This window comes from Python bivittatus, unplaced genomic scaffold (assembly GCF_059951505.1).
Source record: "Python bivittatus isolate LINGU-HERP-01145 unplaced genomic scaffold, Pbiv_v1 ctg000310_np1212, whole genome shotgun sequence".
Lineage (NCBI taxonomy): Eukaryota > Metazoa > Chordata > Lepidosauria > Squamata > Pythonidae > Python > Python bivittatus.
Genome location: NW_028277054.1, coordinates 9225506 through 9241801, shown reverse-complemented (window position 1 = coordinate 9241801; position 16296 = coordinate 9225506). Strand labels below are relative to the sequence as shown.

Genomic DNA, 16296 nt, shown 5'->3' with positions numbered 1-16296 from the left:
GACTGATTTCCTATGACAGAAGCAATTTTTGCTTTCTTAAAAACATTCTCATGCAAACACCTATAATTTGAACCTTCTTCCTCAAGTTTTAGACTGTAACTCTAAAAAGCAGTTTTAAAATTATTTATGTATAAACATAAGTACTGTATATGAGATGCTTGACCGTCAATGTCTACCAGTATTTCCCATTAAAATGTATTCTGTAATGCCACAATTTACAACCCAGGCCCTTTAAATCTATCATTCCAAACTTTTGTTGTTAAATGCATTTACTATAAAACGTGCAAGAACTGTCAAAACAAACTGTAACTGTAATAATGCATTCAATACAAACTATCCTATCTAAAAAATGCTAATTGGAAAATAAGGCAACGGAAATAGTTTTTGTCTGATGCCCAAATAAAATGAGCATTTCACAAGGGGCATTTTTATACGGCTGCAAGAATCATGTCGGCCGGTGGCTGGCAGCCAAGAGACCCTCACCCTGTGACTGCTGCTGACATCGAGTGGTCGCCCCACGTTTTGCACGATACCCTTAAAATCCCCACGGACCTGCGTAAAAAGGCCACTGAGCTAGCTCAAAGCGTTAACCTCTAGTAAACCGTAGCAGAGTAACATCCACGATGTAATCCTAGGCACACATACCTGAAAGCCAGGCTCACTGAATTCAGTAACGCTGTTAGTCATACATCGAATTATTTCGCTTTAATCCGATGCAGATTTACTCAGGAGTAAATCCCACTTAACGGAACTGGCGTCTGAATACATATCTCCAGCATTCTACGTGCAACCTTACGACCGTGTGTAGTTCAGGTAAAGAAGGAGCCGGTACCACGCCGTTATCTCCGAAGAATCATCACAACCAACATTGCGGCCTCCTCCAAACAGCAACAACACCAAGCTGCCCTCGGTTGCCATGACACCGAGCCTCGTTTTCAGATAACGGCGGTTGAACCAGTCTGAGCATGTGCGTCTCGCGGCTAGGACGCATGCGTACAAGCACTTGCTTTCCCTCGGCTCACCCAGTCAGCTACCGCTCCCTCGAATGAGGTGAAGGAAGGCGGAGGTGGGCTGTCCTGTCTTAGGCTTCTGTTGTGCGCCTGCGCGGAGAAAGGAAGAAAGCTCGGGCCTCCCTGGTGCGCGTGCGCAGTTGTGGAGGCGTCGGCAGTGCCTCGGTTTGACAGATAAATATTTTGTCCTCCTCGCTTGGGGGTTGTTTTTTTGCTGTCGTTTCTGCTTTTTTCTTCCCCGGGTCTTTAGAGGTAACCATGTCGTACGGACAATTGGAGACTTATCGGCCTGGGGGGCTTCCGCCTCGGGACTTCAGCACCATTATCCAGACCTGCAGCACCAATATACAGCGCCTGGCACAATGCAGTGAGTGATGCTTTTGACCTCTTTGGCCCACACACTCCCACCATCTCCTGGATTATCCCCCTCAAAAGAAATATGTTTCCTTTAGAAATGTTTCCCTTTCTTGCTCCCCTTCCCATGTCGCTAACCTCTTTATTTTAAATCATTTATATTGCTTTTTTATTTGTAAAATCCACGAAACTTCCTAACGTTTAAAAAAGTGTATATATTTAAAATGTTAGACACTGAATCTTCCGTCTTGGGATCAGAAATATAGTGGCAAGCAGTTCCAAAGTCTAAGAGAACTTTGTCCATCTTGAGTCAAAGTTAATCAGCAGAGGATTCTTTAAAAGATGTATACTCTCTCTTTCTAGGCATGATCACTGAGGCTACTTGCATGCAACGTTTTAGAATACTGTTTGTCCATAATAATAATAATAATAATAATAATAATAATAATAATAATAATGATGATATCTACCCCCATTCTTACCTACTGATTGTTCTCTATATCAAGGTTTTTAAGAATTTTGTTTGTAGTCTTAGTGTGATAGAGATGGTAGTGATGTACTGTAAATATTTAAGCATCAGATATTTTTAACAAAAAAATAAAACAACACATTAAACCTACATTAACAAAAGAAACTACACTCTATGTTAATAAAAAAGGAAATTGGCCAACATTTTAATTATTGTTTCTGATGCTTATGAAATCTAATGCAAAACAAAACAAAAACCCTACTACAGGGTTTCTGGAGTAAAATGAAAGGAGGTCCCTTGTAAGCTGCCTGAAGTTCTTGGAAGAAAAGCAGGAAATAAATATAACAAATATTAAATAATTATTAGTAGCCTAAGTACTTTTTGTTGGCTATAACGAAAACAGCTCTATATACATAATAAGATATTTAATGCATGTACATTTTGAGGATTCTGAATTTCAAGTGTTTACAAAATCTGCATGTGTTTGGTTAATGCAGTGCTCCTGTGTGATCATCACATAACGCTATCTAGATACTAGAGAAAAGCACTTTCTCTGAAGTACTGTAATCATGTTTCTAATAAGATACAAATTTGCCATACTGTTATTCTTGTCTTTTAATTTCAAACGTAGCTTATCAGTCTTGAGACATGAAGTGGGTACCTGTGCCTAGAAAGAGGCATGGATTGCTTCTGAGGCTAGATTGATTGATTATGGGCCCTCAAATCATTGTCAACTCTTAGCAACCACATAGATAGGTTTTCTCCATGACAATCTGGTCCTTCAGGTCTTCCAACGGTGTACCCATCACCACTGTAACTGAATCCATTTACCTTGCTGCTGGTCATCCTCTTCTCTTTCCTTCCACCTTTCCCACCATTAGAACCTTCTACAGAGAGCTAGATCTTCGCATAATGTGCCTGAAGTAGGATAATCTGAGCCTGTCTGAGACTAGAGGGGGGAGAAATTCCCCCTTTGTTTCATTCTTTTTTTTTTTTTACATGCCAGTCTGCTGTCTCTCTGTGAGCAGTTGCTTTTAAAAAAAAATATGAGAAAACTTAGGGTTAGAGTTAAAACTTAGTCAATGCCTGCAATAATTGTGTTGATTTTTGTTGTGCCCATGTAGCAGCACCAGTATGCTGTATAGTTCATGGATATGTAAGGAAACTGGTAGATTGCCCCCTTAAAATGTTCCCTATGTGTAGGATTTTTTTTTATTTTTTTTTGTTCAATCATGTCCAATTCTCAGAGACTGCCTGGACAAGTCCCTGCAATTTTTTGGCAAGGTTTTTTCAGAAGTGGTTTCTCATTGCCTCCTTCCTAGGGCTGAGAGAAAGTAACTGGCCCAAGGTCACTCAGCTGACTTTGTGCCTAGGCGGGACTTAAAATGTTCCCTTTACATAGTAATGGTCTGTAATTCATCGGGTCAGTGCAGAACAATGTGTGTTCATGTAAAGCAAAGTAGTAGGCATCTCATTCTTCTCTCTGCCATCCATGCATGAAGATATATTTTTGTTTATTTATTTATATCCCATATTCATTTTTTTACAACTCAAGGTGGCGTATTTAATGCTCCCACCTCCTATTTTCCCCACAACAACTCTGTAAGGCAGGGTTCCTCAACCTTGGCAACTTGAAGATGTGTGGACTACAACTCCCAGAATTCCCCAGCCAGAATTCTAGGAGTTGTAGTCCACACATCTTCAAGTTGCCAAGGTTGAGGAACCCTGCTGTAAGGTACATAGGACTGAGAGAGAGTGACTGGCACAAAGTTGCCCAGCTGGCTTTCAGGCCTAAGGGACAACTAGAACTCAGGGTTTCCTAGTTTCTTGCCAGCACCTTCAACTCTACACCAAACTGGCTCTCTACGCAAAGATATCCAGCTCTTTGCATAGTATTACAAGGGGTGATCAGCAATATGGACAGACCTAATGTACGTAACAATCCCTTATGGTCCAATTTTGGGCTTGTAGCTCCAAAGAAATGCCAACTGAGACCACAAATGTCTTCAGGGAATTGGTCCATAACTTTCCCCATGAGACCAACTAATGCCCGCGTTTAATATGAGAGATGATGTCCTACTGGCACGGCCTGCGGGGAAATCTACATAGGCTTGAATCACCCCATTTGTGCCAACTCTAGAGATCAATGGGCTGAAGCATTGTACTCAACGCAGCCAGGCTGCAATGTGCCTGCAGCTGGATTGTACTTTTATTTTAAGGGTAAAAGCAGCTGCACAGCTGGCTTCTTCATCAGAGAGCATCTTCACTCTTGTGGGGATTTAATCTCCATCAGATCCTCTGACATCACATTAGTGGCTCAGGATTGAAACGGATACCTTTAAAACATATTTACAGAATGTCTGTAGATATCTGCCACAGAATAATCCCAGAAGTTCACTTTGCAATAACGGAAGGAGTTTTGAGAAATAAAGATCTTAAGAGAGATCATGTGCTTACTGACTTGCAGTCTCACTGATGCTTCAGCTTTGCTTTGATGGCATTTCTTTTGATTTATCCTCTTCTCCCATCAGCGTATTTCCCCCTAAGCCATCGGGAAGGCTGCTATCAAAGAAAGAAATTCTTTCATCTATTTATAAATTCATGTTCAAATTGCTGTTTTTCCCCAAAGTGCCCAGAGTAGCATGAATTAGATGAGAATACCAAAAATTCATTTTAGTTTCATTTTAACGGACAAGATTTCTAACAGCCCTGTTCTGTTAGCTGTAAGGAGTTTTAGCGGATTACCTTTTTGTTTTGGTTTCTCATTTTATAATTGGAAAACTATGCCTTCCTCTGAGCATGTGATCCTGGGGTGCTGGATTAGCATCTTGATAGTCTCTGATTTTATTTAGGACTTTTTGTGGACCAAATCCATCTGCTCATTGTTGTAACTTGGTTCAGACAAGTTGTGAGCATTGGAATTATTTATACCTTACTGGCTTATCACTCTTAGAAGATGATTGCTCATTTCTGACTTTAAGCCAGGTTTATATTCTCATGTTTGTTGTTGTGGATGGGTCCATTTATTCAGTAGAGACTGAATAAAACAACTGTATATCTCTTGGTAGAGCAGCCACAAGATGAAACTGTTACACAGATAAAAAGAGAGTCAATGCAGTTGAGGGATATATAGCTATTGATTTGGAACCAACAGTTCCACTTATTTGTCCAGTTCCTATACCCCTCTCATCAACCCTGATTGCTCATTGGAAGGATCGATAATGAAGCTCAAGCTCAGATATTTTGGTCACCTAATGCGAAGAGAGATCTCTTTGGAGAAGACCCTGATGCTGGGAAAGATTGAAGGCAAAAGGAGAAGAGGACGGCAGAGGATGAGATGGTTAGATAGCATCACTGAAACAATGAGCATGAAACTGAGCAAACTCAGGGAGGCAGTGAAGGACAGGAAGGCCTGGCGCAATATGGTTCATGGGGTCACGAAGAGTCGGACACGACTTAACGACTAAACAAATACCCCTCTCAGGTGTCTTCAAGACCACTGTGTCTGATTGGCTTATTCTTTCGGTCTTGCCAGTGAAAAGGTTTTCTTTTGAGTCTAGCTTGATTTCTGATGACTTCACAGCCATTGGCAAAGTGTTTGAAGGTGGGGGGCTAGGATTGTAAGAATGTAGAATTTGAGGCGACAGTCTGTCATTTAATGCAGTCAAGTGTAATAACTTCAGTAATTCCTTCATTGTTGTGGTCTATGACTGTAGTCTATGGGCTTAACAACCCACTTTAATTACTCAGAGACTTTGCGTTGCACCAAATAATATACACTGTCTCACCTTCTCATAACTCAGTGGAGAACATACATGGCAAAATGATAACATATTATTATTATTATTATTATTATTTTATTTTACAGCTTCTCAGATAAAGAATTTGATGAATCAGTTGGGGACCAAGCAGGATTCTACCAAACTGCAGGAAAACTTGTAAGTATGATCTGAGAAGCTCTTTGAGGTATGCAAGGCCTCAGGGCCGATCATATATTTAAATGAATTTTGAATATCTTAACTTTGAGGTCTAGCAAATTCATAGAATAGAATAATTTAATAAATAATTTCCAACACAAACGAGTTAAGAAAAAAGGAGATTTGTGGATTTGTGCTTCAGTTTTATGAACATGAACAAGGAAGAGAAAAAGAGCAGATACATAGATTACAACAGGAATTGGATAATTAAGTACAATAGCATTCTTGATGTCGATAGTTCTAACTGATATGTCACACTACTGTGTGGATTTTAAAAATGCCCAAGCTCTGGAAGCTAATTAAGCAAAAATTGTTCTTATGAACAAAATCCCCCTGTTACGAGAAGCCAGAAGGAAATCAGATCTCTGCAGGTCAGTCCAATTAATTTTTCCCCAAGAGCTGAATTTAAAAAAAAAATTAAAACAAATGTCAGAAAGCAAGAAACAAGAGAAGAAGAAAAAGAAAATAACGTGGGATAGCCTTTAATACACCAGTGCCCTGTGGGCAGAATCTGCAAAGCAGCTGTTCCATCTGTTGTGTCATAACAGAGTTAAAGCAATTCTAAGAATAGCTTGCACATAAGCTTTAAATAAGTTTCACATTCAAAGCATTTTTTCACCCCTGCATAACAAGAAGCAGTTCTGGGGGGGGGTTGTTTTGTTTTATTTTTGTTTTGCAGTGCTGTTTAAGAGATTGAATGGAGACACTATGAACCCAATCTTTAAAAATTGTCAATGGGGGAAAAATGCTCAAGGAAGAAACAATTCTAAAGAAAAATCAACCTGTTGAATCTGATGAATTAGATTTTGAAAGCCGGATGGATATCTGAGTTAGTTCTCTTTTATTTTGAAAAGCAAAATTTGACTAATCTGGGACTGGGCAAAGAGAGCAGTTTGAGCCAATAATCCAGTTCCTTTCATTCATTCATTTCATTCATTCAATTTAATTCAAAGCTGACTAAAAGAAAAATAAAAGACAGACAGCAATTAGAATTTTTTTTTTAATCTGGGGAGAATATATAATCCAGTTATAGTGGTAGGTTTAATTGAGATAATGTCAAATTCAGCAGGTAAAAATGCAGTAGATCTGGATTTAGGTACCTCAAGTATTGTTCTCAACAATTTATTTTGCACATTAATGGAAAATATTCTAAGTCTGAGAAAATGCTTAGAGATTAAATTTCACACTTTCTTGTTGGCCAACTTTCATTTTCAAAGATTGTCAGATAAAAAGAAAAGCAAGATGCAATATTGATAGAAGGCAACCTCCTTCATACGGCAGGAGTGAGCCCTCCTTTTACATTTCACTGTATTTTGCCCAAAACCTTGGTTTTGCTTTAATAAAAGGCTAATGAGGTTTTTTTGATGGAATACTTAGCTGAGGCATACAAGAGTATAGGAAGGCCAATCGGGGAGCAAGAAACAAGTCATCAGTGTAAAGATGAAATAATTTTTTTTTCTGTCATAATTTTGCTGGGAAAAAGAAATCACCATTCAGATAGATGGCAATATAATTGACAAAGAAGTTAAAAGGGAGTGGAGGTAGGACACAGCTTTGCTAATGTTTCCATTTTAAGAAACAAGAGAATGAAACTGAAGTACATTTTTGTTCCTAGACAACAGCTGCAACATACAGCAAACCGGCTTGCCAAAGAGACCAATGAATACCTGAAGGAGCTGGGCTCCCTTCCTCTGCCCTTATCTTCCTCAGAACAGGTTTGTGGGTTTATCTGTAGTTTTCATGGAATGGGAGAAAACCAAACAGGTTTGCAGATCACATTAAACCATTGCTTCTTTAATCATGGTTTACCAATGTGCTATAATTGCATGTGTTTGCACATGTCACAATAAGCCATGGTTTACAAACCACAGTGGCTGAGTTTGCAAAACGGTATGTCAAAAATCAAAACCAAGCATAATACAATATCAATTAGTGTGGTGATATGTGAACTTTGCCTTAATGTTATATTTAATCATCTTAAAATGGTAATACTTTCTTTACCTGGGGGCATGGATCTGGGGGTGGGGGGCATTCATAGGCTGGTTTACATATTTAAGAAGCTGAACTACTGGCACATTCTAGTTCTCAATGTGAATAGGGTCAAATTAGTGTTCTGGAGGAGGGGAATAATTTCTCATTCCATCTGCTGTAATAACGGAGATTAAAGGTACACACACATAGTTGATACTAAATGAATTTTCAGTACCTGCCAATGTATGAAATGTGTGTAAATCATCCTTCTCCTGGTTTCTCTGGAAGTGTTTGGATTTCTGCTTCTAATATTGTAGTTGCAATTATTATGTTGCTCAAACCAGCTTACATGGGGTCTCCTTTCACTTTATCCTGGGAACATGTATATGTTATCCCCAGCAGCCCTCCTGGGGATAAGAGGTTGGGCTGAGAGTGACTGAACCAGAGTCACTCCCTGAGTTTTCATTCTGGTGGATGGAAGTTAACCTGGGCCAACACCTTAAGCAATACACACTAGTTCTCTGTCCCCAAATTCCCAGTCATATGGCTGAACAAGAAATCTCCTTAATATCCCTTTAATAAAACAATAGACAAAAGTGGTCTGAATCAGTCATGAATGTTGAAACTTGTAAAAATATCCTGTGAGAGCTAGAAATAAAGTATGAATATTTCTGTTGAGGTTGGTGAGTTTTCTTTTACAATCATGGATAAAATTCTTCTTTTCTAGCGCCAGCAGAAACTTCAGAAGGAGCGTTTAATGAATGACTTTTCTGCAGCCTTAAATAATTTTCAAGCAGTGCAGAGAAGAGTCTCGGAGAAAGAAAAGGAAACTGTCGCCAGGGCAAGAGCTGGCTCTCGTTTCTCTGTAAGTTGGTAGCCAAATAGTCCACAAAGGAATAACTTAGAGGTTTTTTTCCTCCAAATGTTTTAAAGAAAAAATAGATGGCAAATATCTTATTAACCTGATGATTCTTATGACCCTATCTTTTAGTTTCACATCCTTTACTCTGTTTATTCTAAAGGATGTACTATCAGTGGTTCCCTATTTCTAAGCAAGGAAAGTTCTGAAATACATCTGGGCTTTAGAAACATTCAGATTCCCACTTGGAAAGAATGAGTGGTTTGAATTTGGTTGCTTTGCACTTCTTAAGTGAATTCCTTTCTTTATCTTCTTGTCCTGATAATTGTCTCTGTCAGGACAGTAGCTAGGATGTGAGGGCGATCTGGCTGCCACATCTGTCACCCCATTGATCGCCAGAATTGATTCAGCTAGTGTGGCTGGCTAGGCGGGTGTCTCCTCCCTCCCTCACTGCTGCATATGCATCCCTCCCAAAGCTGCGCGCTTGGTGGAAGAGGATGAACATCCCAGATAGAAGGATACCAATCTTCAGTTAAGAGTATACAACAGCCGCACTTCCCTGCTAGAACCTCCAAACGATCTCAAGATCCATTCATAGGACAGTATCTTTCAGTCTTCTCATAGCAAAGCTGAATACAACACTATGCCAATCTTATGTAATTTGGATGGGGGAAATGAGAGTTCAGTTGTTACTTGATGTGAGGGACCATTGATATCTGACTGATGACCGTATTGATGAACAGAAAAAATATTGCAAGTATTCTGAGCGGTGACCTTGAATTGCTTAATTCTTTTCCCCCACTTGTGGCACCCAGCAGTCTAAATTAGATAGACTGAGTGATTCAAGAGGGCACAGGAATAAGTGGTCATGTCATCACAGACACAATGACTTGGTAAGATCTTTGTCCCTTCCTGTTTAGTTCAATTCCGTTTCAGTTGTTCGATTTTCTTAACAACCTGTTCTTCTACTGTGTTGCTTAATTAGCATTCTTTTAAATAGAAGAACTAATTTTGTCTTGGATATGTCTGCCAAGTCCATAACTTGTAAGAAACTGTGTTGTTAATTAGGCCAGAAAGGATCTAATTCCTGCATCATATTCTCCCAGTGTAAATTTTTGGCTGATCTAGAATGGTTTCTTTCCAGGGAGATGAGAGACGCAGGGAAGAGCAGTTGGTCTCATTTGACAGGTAATGCCTACTGATTTCTGATACCCATCACCTTGTTTCTTCAGTTGGAAAAACCTTCCTAATGCACATTCAATGAGAAAATTGAATTTATGTGCCTGCATTCACAGCTTGTTCATATGACCCACAGCAACCTTTATTCAGAAATAATGGCTTGATTCAGATACTGGAGCCAAATCATTGTTTAGCTATTGGGGTTTCCTCAGGCTTTGTACTCATTCTCTTGTGCACTCTGATTTCCTTATGGACATCCTGGTTGGCAGCCATTATAGCTCTGGGACAGCCAAGTAGGGTTTCCTAAAACCATCCAAACCAGAATCAGAAATCCAGATTGAATCATAGTCTCTGGTTCAAGTTTAGAAGTAAATTATAGTTTGTGGTCACAAATTTCTGGCATCCTAATTGAGTAAACCTCTTATAGTAAACCAGGAAGCAAAAGAAGGAATTGGAGGGTGAGGAGTCAAAACTCAGTCAAACTTCTGAATCTGGTTTGTCATATTGAGCATAAATGTGGATGCAGATTTTCCCAAGTGCCTTTAAAAATGACTTCTTTTAGGCATAGCTGTAAGAGCACTCTTAATTTTCTACTTCATACAACATACTTTCTGATTACCTTAGTTTGTTAGGGTTGAAACCTTATTAAACAATGAAGAACCACACACACACACACACACTCATACATGCACATACTTGATGTACTTTAGTGTGCCACTACATCACAGGGCCATGTCAGCAAAATTAAAGTCTAGGTGTTCAGATATTAATGCTATTGTTTATAAAAATGGTCTTTCAGATTTCAAGGGTGATAGAAACCTATGGATATATCTAGCTGTCTGTCTCTCAGTTAGTTATGAGAGAAAGGTAGTAACATTGTTTTGGGAAATGTACAGCTCTTCCCATATCTTGAATTTAAATGTAAATTCACCAGATTGGTTTAGCTCTATAAAATTCCTAAGCAACTTCCACCCAATTAAAAAATTCCCTTCCTTCCCTTTTTAAATATATAATATATACCGATCAGTGTTAAAACTTATATCTACTAAGATTCTGATTCAGAGTTATAGAACTAATCGTAAGTTGATATATCTAAAGAACATTGTGCTTGGTTGGTCTTGAAAGATAAACAAGATTATTTAAATGGCATTATATGTTGGATTAATAAACAAGCTCTTCCCAGGGCTCTCCAAAAGTTTTGGAATTCAACTTTCAACCAGCATGGCCAAGAATCTAATGCGATGGGACTTCCAGCTTAGACTTTTGGAAATCATGATTTGAATAAGGCTTACTAGAATATTGATCCATTTGAGCTTGGGGATAGGAAAAAGGGATGCCGATTGCCAGGAATTTGTCTTTAAACATGTAACTTTTCTTCTAATTCAGTTAGCTTGCTTCATGTGAAAGTGTTCCAGTGCATAGAGAAGCATTTATAATTACTTCAATATTTCCCCCAGTTTATATTTTAAAAGATTCTGCCTTCTCAGCTCCTTTGGTTTCGAAGGAAGACCACTAAGTACTTTCCACAGCTAAGGAATATGTATCAGTAAATCCAAAAAATATTTGGGTAGCTTTTTCTGATCATCCAGGAATAGCAAGAAGAGTGGATTGTCATTTTTTTCCTTCAGCAATGAAGAATGGGATCAGATGCAGTCTCAAGAAGAAGATGTAGCAATAACAGAACAAGATCTTGAGTTAATTAAGGAGAGAGAAACCGCCATTAGGCAATTAGAGGTAAGCAGCTGATAGATTTAGCTAGATGCGATATTTTTAAAATATATATATATATATATTGAAGAGGTCAACAAGTAATGCTTTGGGTGCCAGATTTTTTTTTCAAAAGCCACCTCAGAGCCCTTCATGTGTGCCCTAGGATATTTATCTACTGTGATACTGTACAGCAGGCCTTTTTGGTCTGATGAGCACTGCTGGAATTTTGAGGACATCTTGGAAAATGATTGGGAAGGCAGTCAGCCTTGTCCATTGGCAAAATGGTTGCCATGAGGAACATAACTAGTTCTGCCCTCTGTAAGATGCTCCTTGCGACTTCTACATACCTGAGTTCTTTTCTGGGCAGATGAACATGGTTCAAACTAAAGCCCTGGATTATAACCACCCATCATTTTGTATTTACTAAAAAGCTTAGGGGGCTGGAGGCGTTTATGGAAATCAAGAAGATGCCTGAAGCTGGCCCTTTACTCTGCAGCATGCCAGTTTCTCATTTTTTTTTTTAAGAAGCAAAAATCACATGGTTCAAGGAGCTGGATAGGCACCAGCGGCAGGATCTAGGGGTACACAGACCTCTCACTGAGGACCTGGGGTATGAGCACAGCTTTTTTCAAGGCAATCTTGAATTATTAACAGTTCAAAATAAGAGCAAAACTTGCAACAGTCTTGATAGTATTTGCCAACTGATATGAATCTTCATAAAGTTCATAAAGTCTCCAACCAGTATTTTGGAAATTAGAAGAATGCTGCAAAGTGCAGGACATAGATATTTTTGTGTATCTTCTTAAAAGATTTGTAAGTAGACAAAGCATAGGATTTTGCAAAATGGGGGTTGCATTTTCACAGCAGTTATTAAACAGAGAGAGGATGCAGTTATCCTTGACTAGGGAGAATAATGGAGGGAAAGGGAAGGAGATTGGAATGGGTGAACCAGACACATAAACTCAAGTATTCTTCTAAGGCTTGAAGGTGACATAGTGCTTGTGATATATGGTTGTAAATGAAATTTCATTTTAAATAATGAACGGCGAGGATTGAATCCAAAGACTCAGCAATACTGGTATTATAGGGCAACAAATAGCTGTACCAAAAAGCCCCTTTACGTAAGTGTACCACTGACAATGAGACCTTGGATTTAAGTCATACTGTTATCTAGAAAAAAAATGCAACAGGAATAATAATATGGCTTAATTATTAGAATAACAACATAAACACATAAGCACAGAATGCAGTAATTTTTCACAAACTTCCCTTTCAGGCAGATATCTTGGATGTGAATCAGATTTTTAAAGATTTGGCTATGATGATCCATGATCAGGGAGACATGATTGGTAAGTAAATAGCGGTGTTTGCTTGACTGCCGAAGTCTGACTTAGCATTTGCTTATCAGATGAGGATTCATCCCAGAGACTTTTGAAGCAAGATGCTCTTTGAGCCAAAGAGGATCCTCAAATATCTTTAGAAATGTGACATCTGTAGTATTGACAACTGCTGATGAAATATATTAGGATGCTCTATGGAATGGTATTTAATAATGCTGCAACTTCTAGAAAACAGCAACTAAAGATTACATTTGGTTGACAGTATTCGATTCTGTGTCTATATTATTTGTATACCCACATTGTATATGCCTATAAGTATACAAACTCTCCTGGTAGATTTTTTTTTTTTTAATCAGCTAGAAAAATTGTGCTAGGAATAGCATGTAAGGTTATTATTCCTTTCAGATAGTCCCCTATCTGAAACTAGACTAACAATTATGGATCAATGCAACTAAAGGGTGTGCAACACCGCTAATCACACATTGAAATAACTTCGCAGCATATCTAAGCAGGCTTAACTGAAGCAGGAGTACATCATATAATGGTGATGGTTGTTTTTTTTAAGTGGGTGCTCTTTTTCTCTATAGATAGCATAGAAGCAAATGTAGAAAATGCAGAAGTCCATGTGGAAAGTGCCAGTGAACAATTGCAGAGAGCTGCTTATTATCAGGTAATCTTTGTACAGCCCCAAAGTCTTCCAGAATTAGAAGTGGGAGGAGCAGAGCTGGGATTTCAGTCTATCGTGCAGAAGTGCTTTGTCTGTCTCTATTTCAGTTATGAATGTTTTCAGTTCCAAAATAATGAGAAATACATAGCTTTTCCTATAGGGACTATTGCCACTGAGTCCCTTTGATTGGGGGGCACAAAGGGCACACAGCAGCCCATCTTCTACATTCCACCCCTCAATTGACCCAGCTTTGGTCCTCCTCCAACTGTATTTTTAGCCTTAACAATATCCCTCAGCCTTGGGATAGTTAGCTGTCCACTTCCCACCCTCCATCACATGGTGTGCTTTTTAAAAGTACTAATGATACCTTGACATTGCAAAGAACAGGGCAATATACGATGAAGTTTGGTTTAAAATGAAAATTTAATAAAATAAATAACTCAGTCATAAAAAAGTCCATACAAGACTGACCAGTTAAAAAGCATAACAAGGTTTGTTTTTTTTAAAACCTAGCATTAAACATATGAAAGAGTGGGTTTTAATTTACCATTTCTGGAAGAGCATTCCATATTTGGAGGGTCACTATCAAAAATGCCTGCCCAGCATATTAAAAATTCAGAAGATAAATGATGCAGTAAATAATTCACTTGAATGATCAAGAAGGTGCTTTTAAGTTGACCACTATGTTCGTGGCAATACTAATGATCCAATAAGTGCTTTGAACAGGAAAATGTATTCTTTTCAGAACAGTAGTTTCTAATCAACCTGTTAAAAACTTGTTTTATCTGAAGTTTTAAAAAGACGATTTATCCAATTCATTCCATTGTCCTGCTACTCACACTTTTAAATTATGTTAGATGGTTTTCATTGTAACCTAGTGGGAGCTGAATTTTACATCTCTTTCCACTTTCTCAGTATCCCTATACCCTATTGGTTTTTTCTTTGTTTTTTAAAACAGAAGAAATCACGCAAGAAGATCTGCATCCTAATTCTTGGCCTGGCTTTTGCTTGTCTAATCTTGGTATTAATTGTCTGGCTGCTATCAAAATGAAATATTTCTGTGGAATTAGATACAAGATTAATATTTCTGCCATGAGACAAGCCTAAGGAATGAGGGGATGGAGGTGAGATGGAACACAAACTGATTTTCCATTAGTAATTATAATATAAAAAACTAACATGAAGATAACTAGTTCTTCGACTTAGTGAACCATGAAGACAGTTCATGTTTATTTATTTTATGTAATTAAACTTGTGGAGGACTTTTTTTTTTGTTGTTTTCCCAGAGATTCCTGTCCCAAATATAAAGTATTGAAGGATGTGATCAGTCATCTAGATTAGTTTGTTAATTGCCATAAGCACTACAGATCTAACTTTTTTTAATGTGTACTGCTTTTATAAGTGACTTAGAAATAACTCCCAAGCACAAAATCCCACTGCCGAGCAATTTTTAGTGATCCACACAGCTGTTCCAGATGTATATCCCCCTGCAGGAAACAGCCACTTCTTTGAAACAGCAGTTCCTGAGTTGCATTGTGTACTTCCAGAAGCTGTTTTGAGTGTAGCCCAGTGAGTTGGGGGGAAAAATGGGACCTTCTGTAGCAGACCGTTTTTTTTAACTTGTGAAGAGAGAATGTCTCAATTTTCTAAAAGAATGGTATAGCTAATATGAGACACGTTGAAAATGGCTCTCTTCAGAAACCCACTTAGTAATGATTAGTCTAAAGATATTTGTATTTAAAGTCCTGTTTATCTGTTCCATTTTTGTGGTGACTGTCAATTGTTCAGTAGTATATCCAAATGTCTTCTTGCCTAATGAAGGTTTTGTTGGAGAAGGGCCATCCTACTGCCTCTTCTCAACTTTGTACCACTAGCACATACATTAAATACTATGGCATGTAAAAAGTTGCAGCAGAGTTTGACATGGAAAGATGACATAGAGAAAGTTATGCATCTTTTCTTTTAGGATTTCGGTAAATATTTCTGTCCAACAGGTTACTGGTTGGGAATACCAATTTCCTTCCTAAGCTGTCTGGGGATATTGCAGTCAAATGTACTAGAAAAACAAAAATTTCCTGAAAGAAGATTGCACCGTATTTTGGGCTGGTTATGACTTCTGACCTCCTTTTCATATAGTGAAAGTAAAGTAGTTTATTCTTTGCCTACTGGAACCTTACGTGGGTTGAAACAAAACATTTTCCATATTAAGACACTATAGGAAAGTGTTGCTCTGAATAGCAAAAGAAGCTTTAAACCTTTTATACCAAGGAGGATTAGAGGTATGCCAGTCTAAGATTAACTATGATGTGTCTTAATGGAAACCCATGGGTTCCATTTTACATCTGATTTGGACTTTTTAGATTGCTCAGAACTGATATTTTTAGTGAAATTTCTGGGTGGGTTATTTGGGTCAATGATACTCTTAAAAGAAAGTGGATGTGGAAAGCCTGAAATGTTGACTTGGTAACATTCTGTATGCAAGTAATGTATGTTTTTCTCCTGACATGCTCACTATTTATTATTTCTCATATTTTACATATCTAAATGACTAAACTGTGAAAGCTGTGTGAAGAACGATGCCCTCAGTTGCACATTTTTCTTTGTACTCTTACTCCATCATTCCATCCATTTAAATATCAATAAACATTTTTAGATATTTGACATGTCTTTCTTTTAGCAGAAATCTCCTGAAAGGTTTAAATCACTTTAAATTCTTGAGAAAATAGTTGACTTCAGTTGAAGGCCAGGATGACATTGCTA

The 16296-nt window shown here is 38.2% G+C and overlaps 1 protein-coding gene across 1 annotated transcript; it reads left to right on the top strand.

Annotated features, from left to right (window-relative positions):
• The first annotated feature begins 1126 nt into the window (after positions 1-1126).
• On the top strand, positions 1127-16195 carry STX12 (syntaxin 12). The gene is made up of 9 exons (XM_007440033.4): positions 1127-1377; positions 5702-5771; positions 7426-7525; positions 8509-8646; positions 9785-9828; positions 11448-11553; positions 12806-12878; positions 13457-13539; positions 14495-16195. The coding sequence occupies exons 1-9, from the start codon at positions 1269-1271 to the stop codon at positions 14585-14587; spliced, it is 816 nt and encodes a 271-aa protein (XP_007440095.1). The 5' UTR covers positions 1127-1268; the 3' UTR covers positions 14588-16195.
• The last annotated feature ends 101 nt before the right edge of the window (positions 16196-16296 follow it).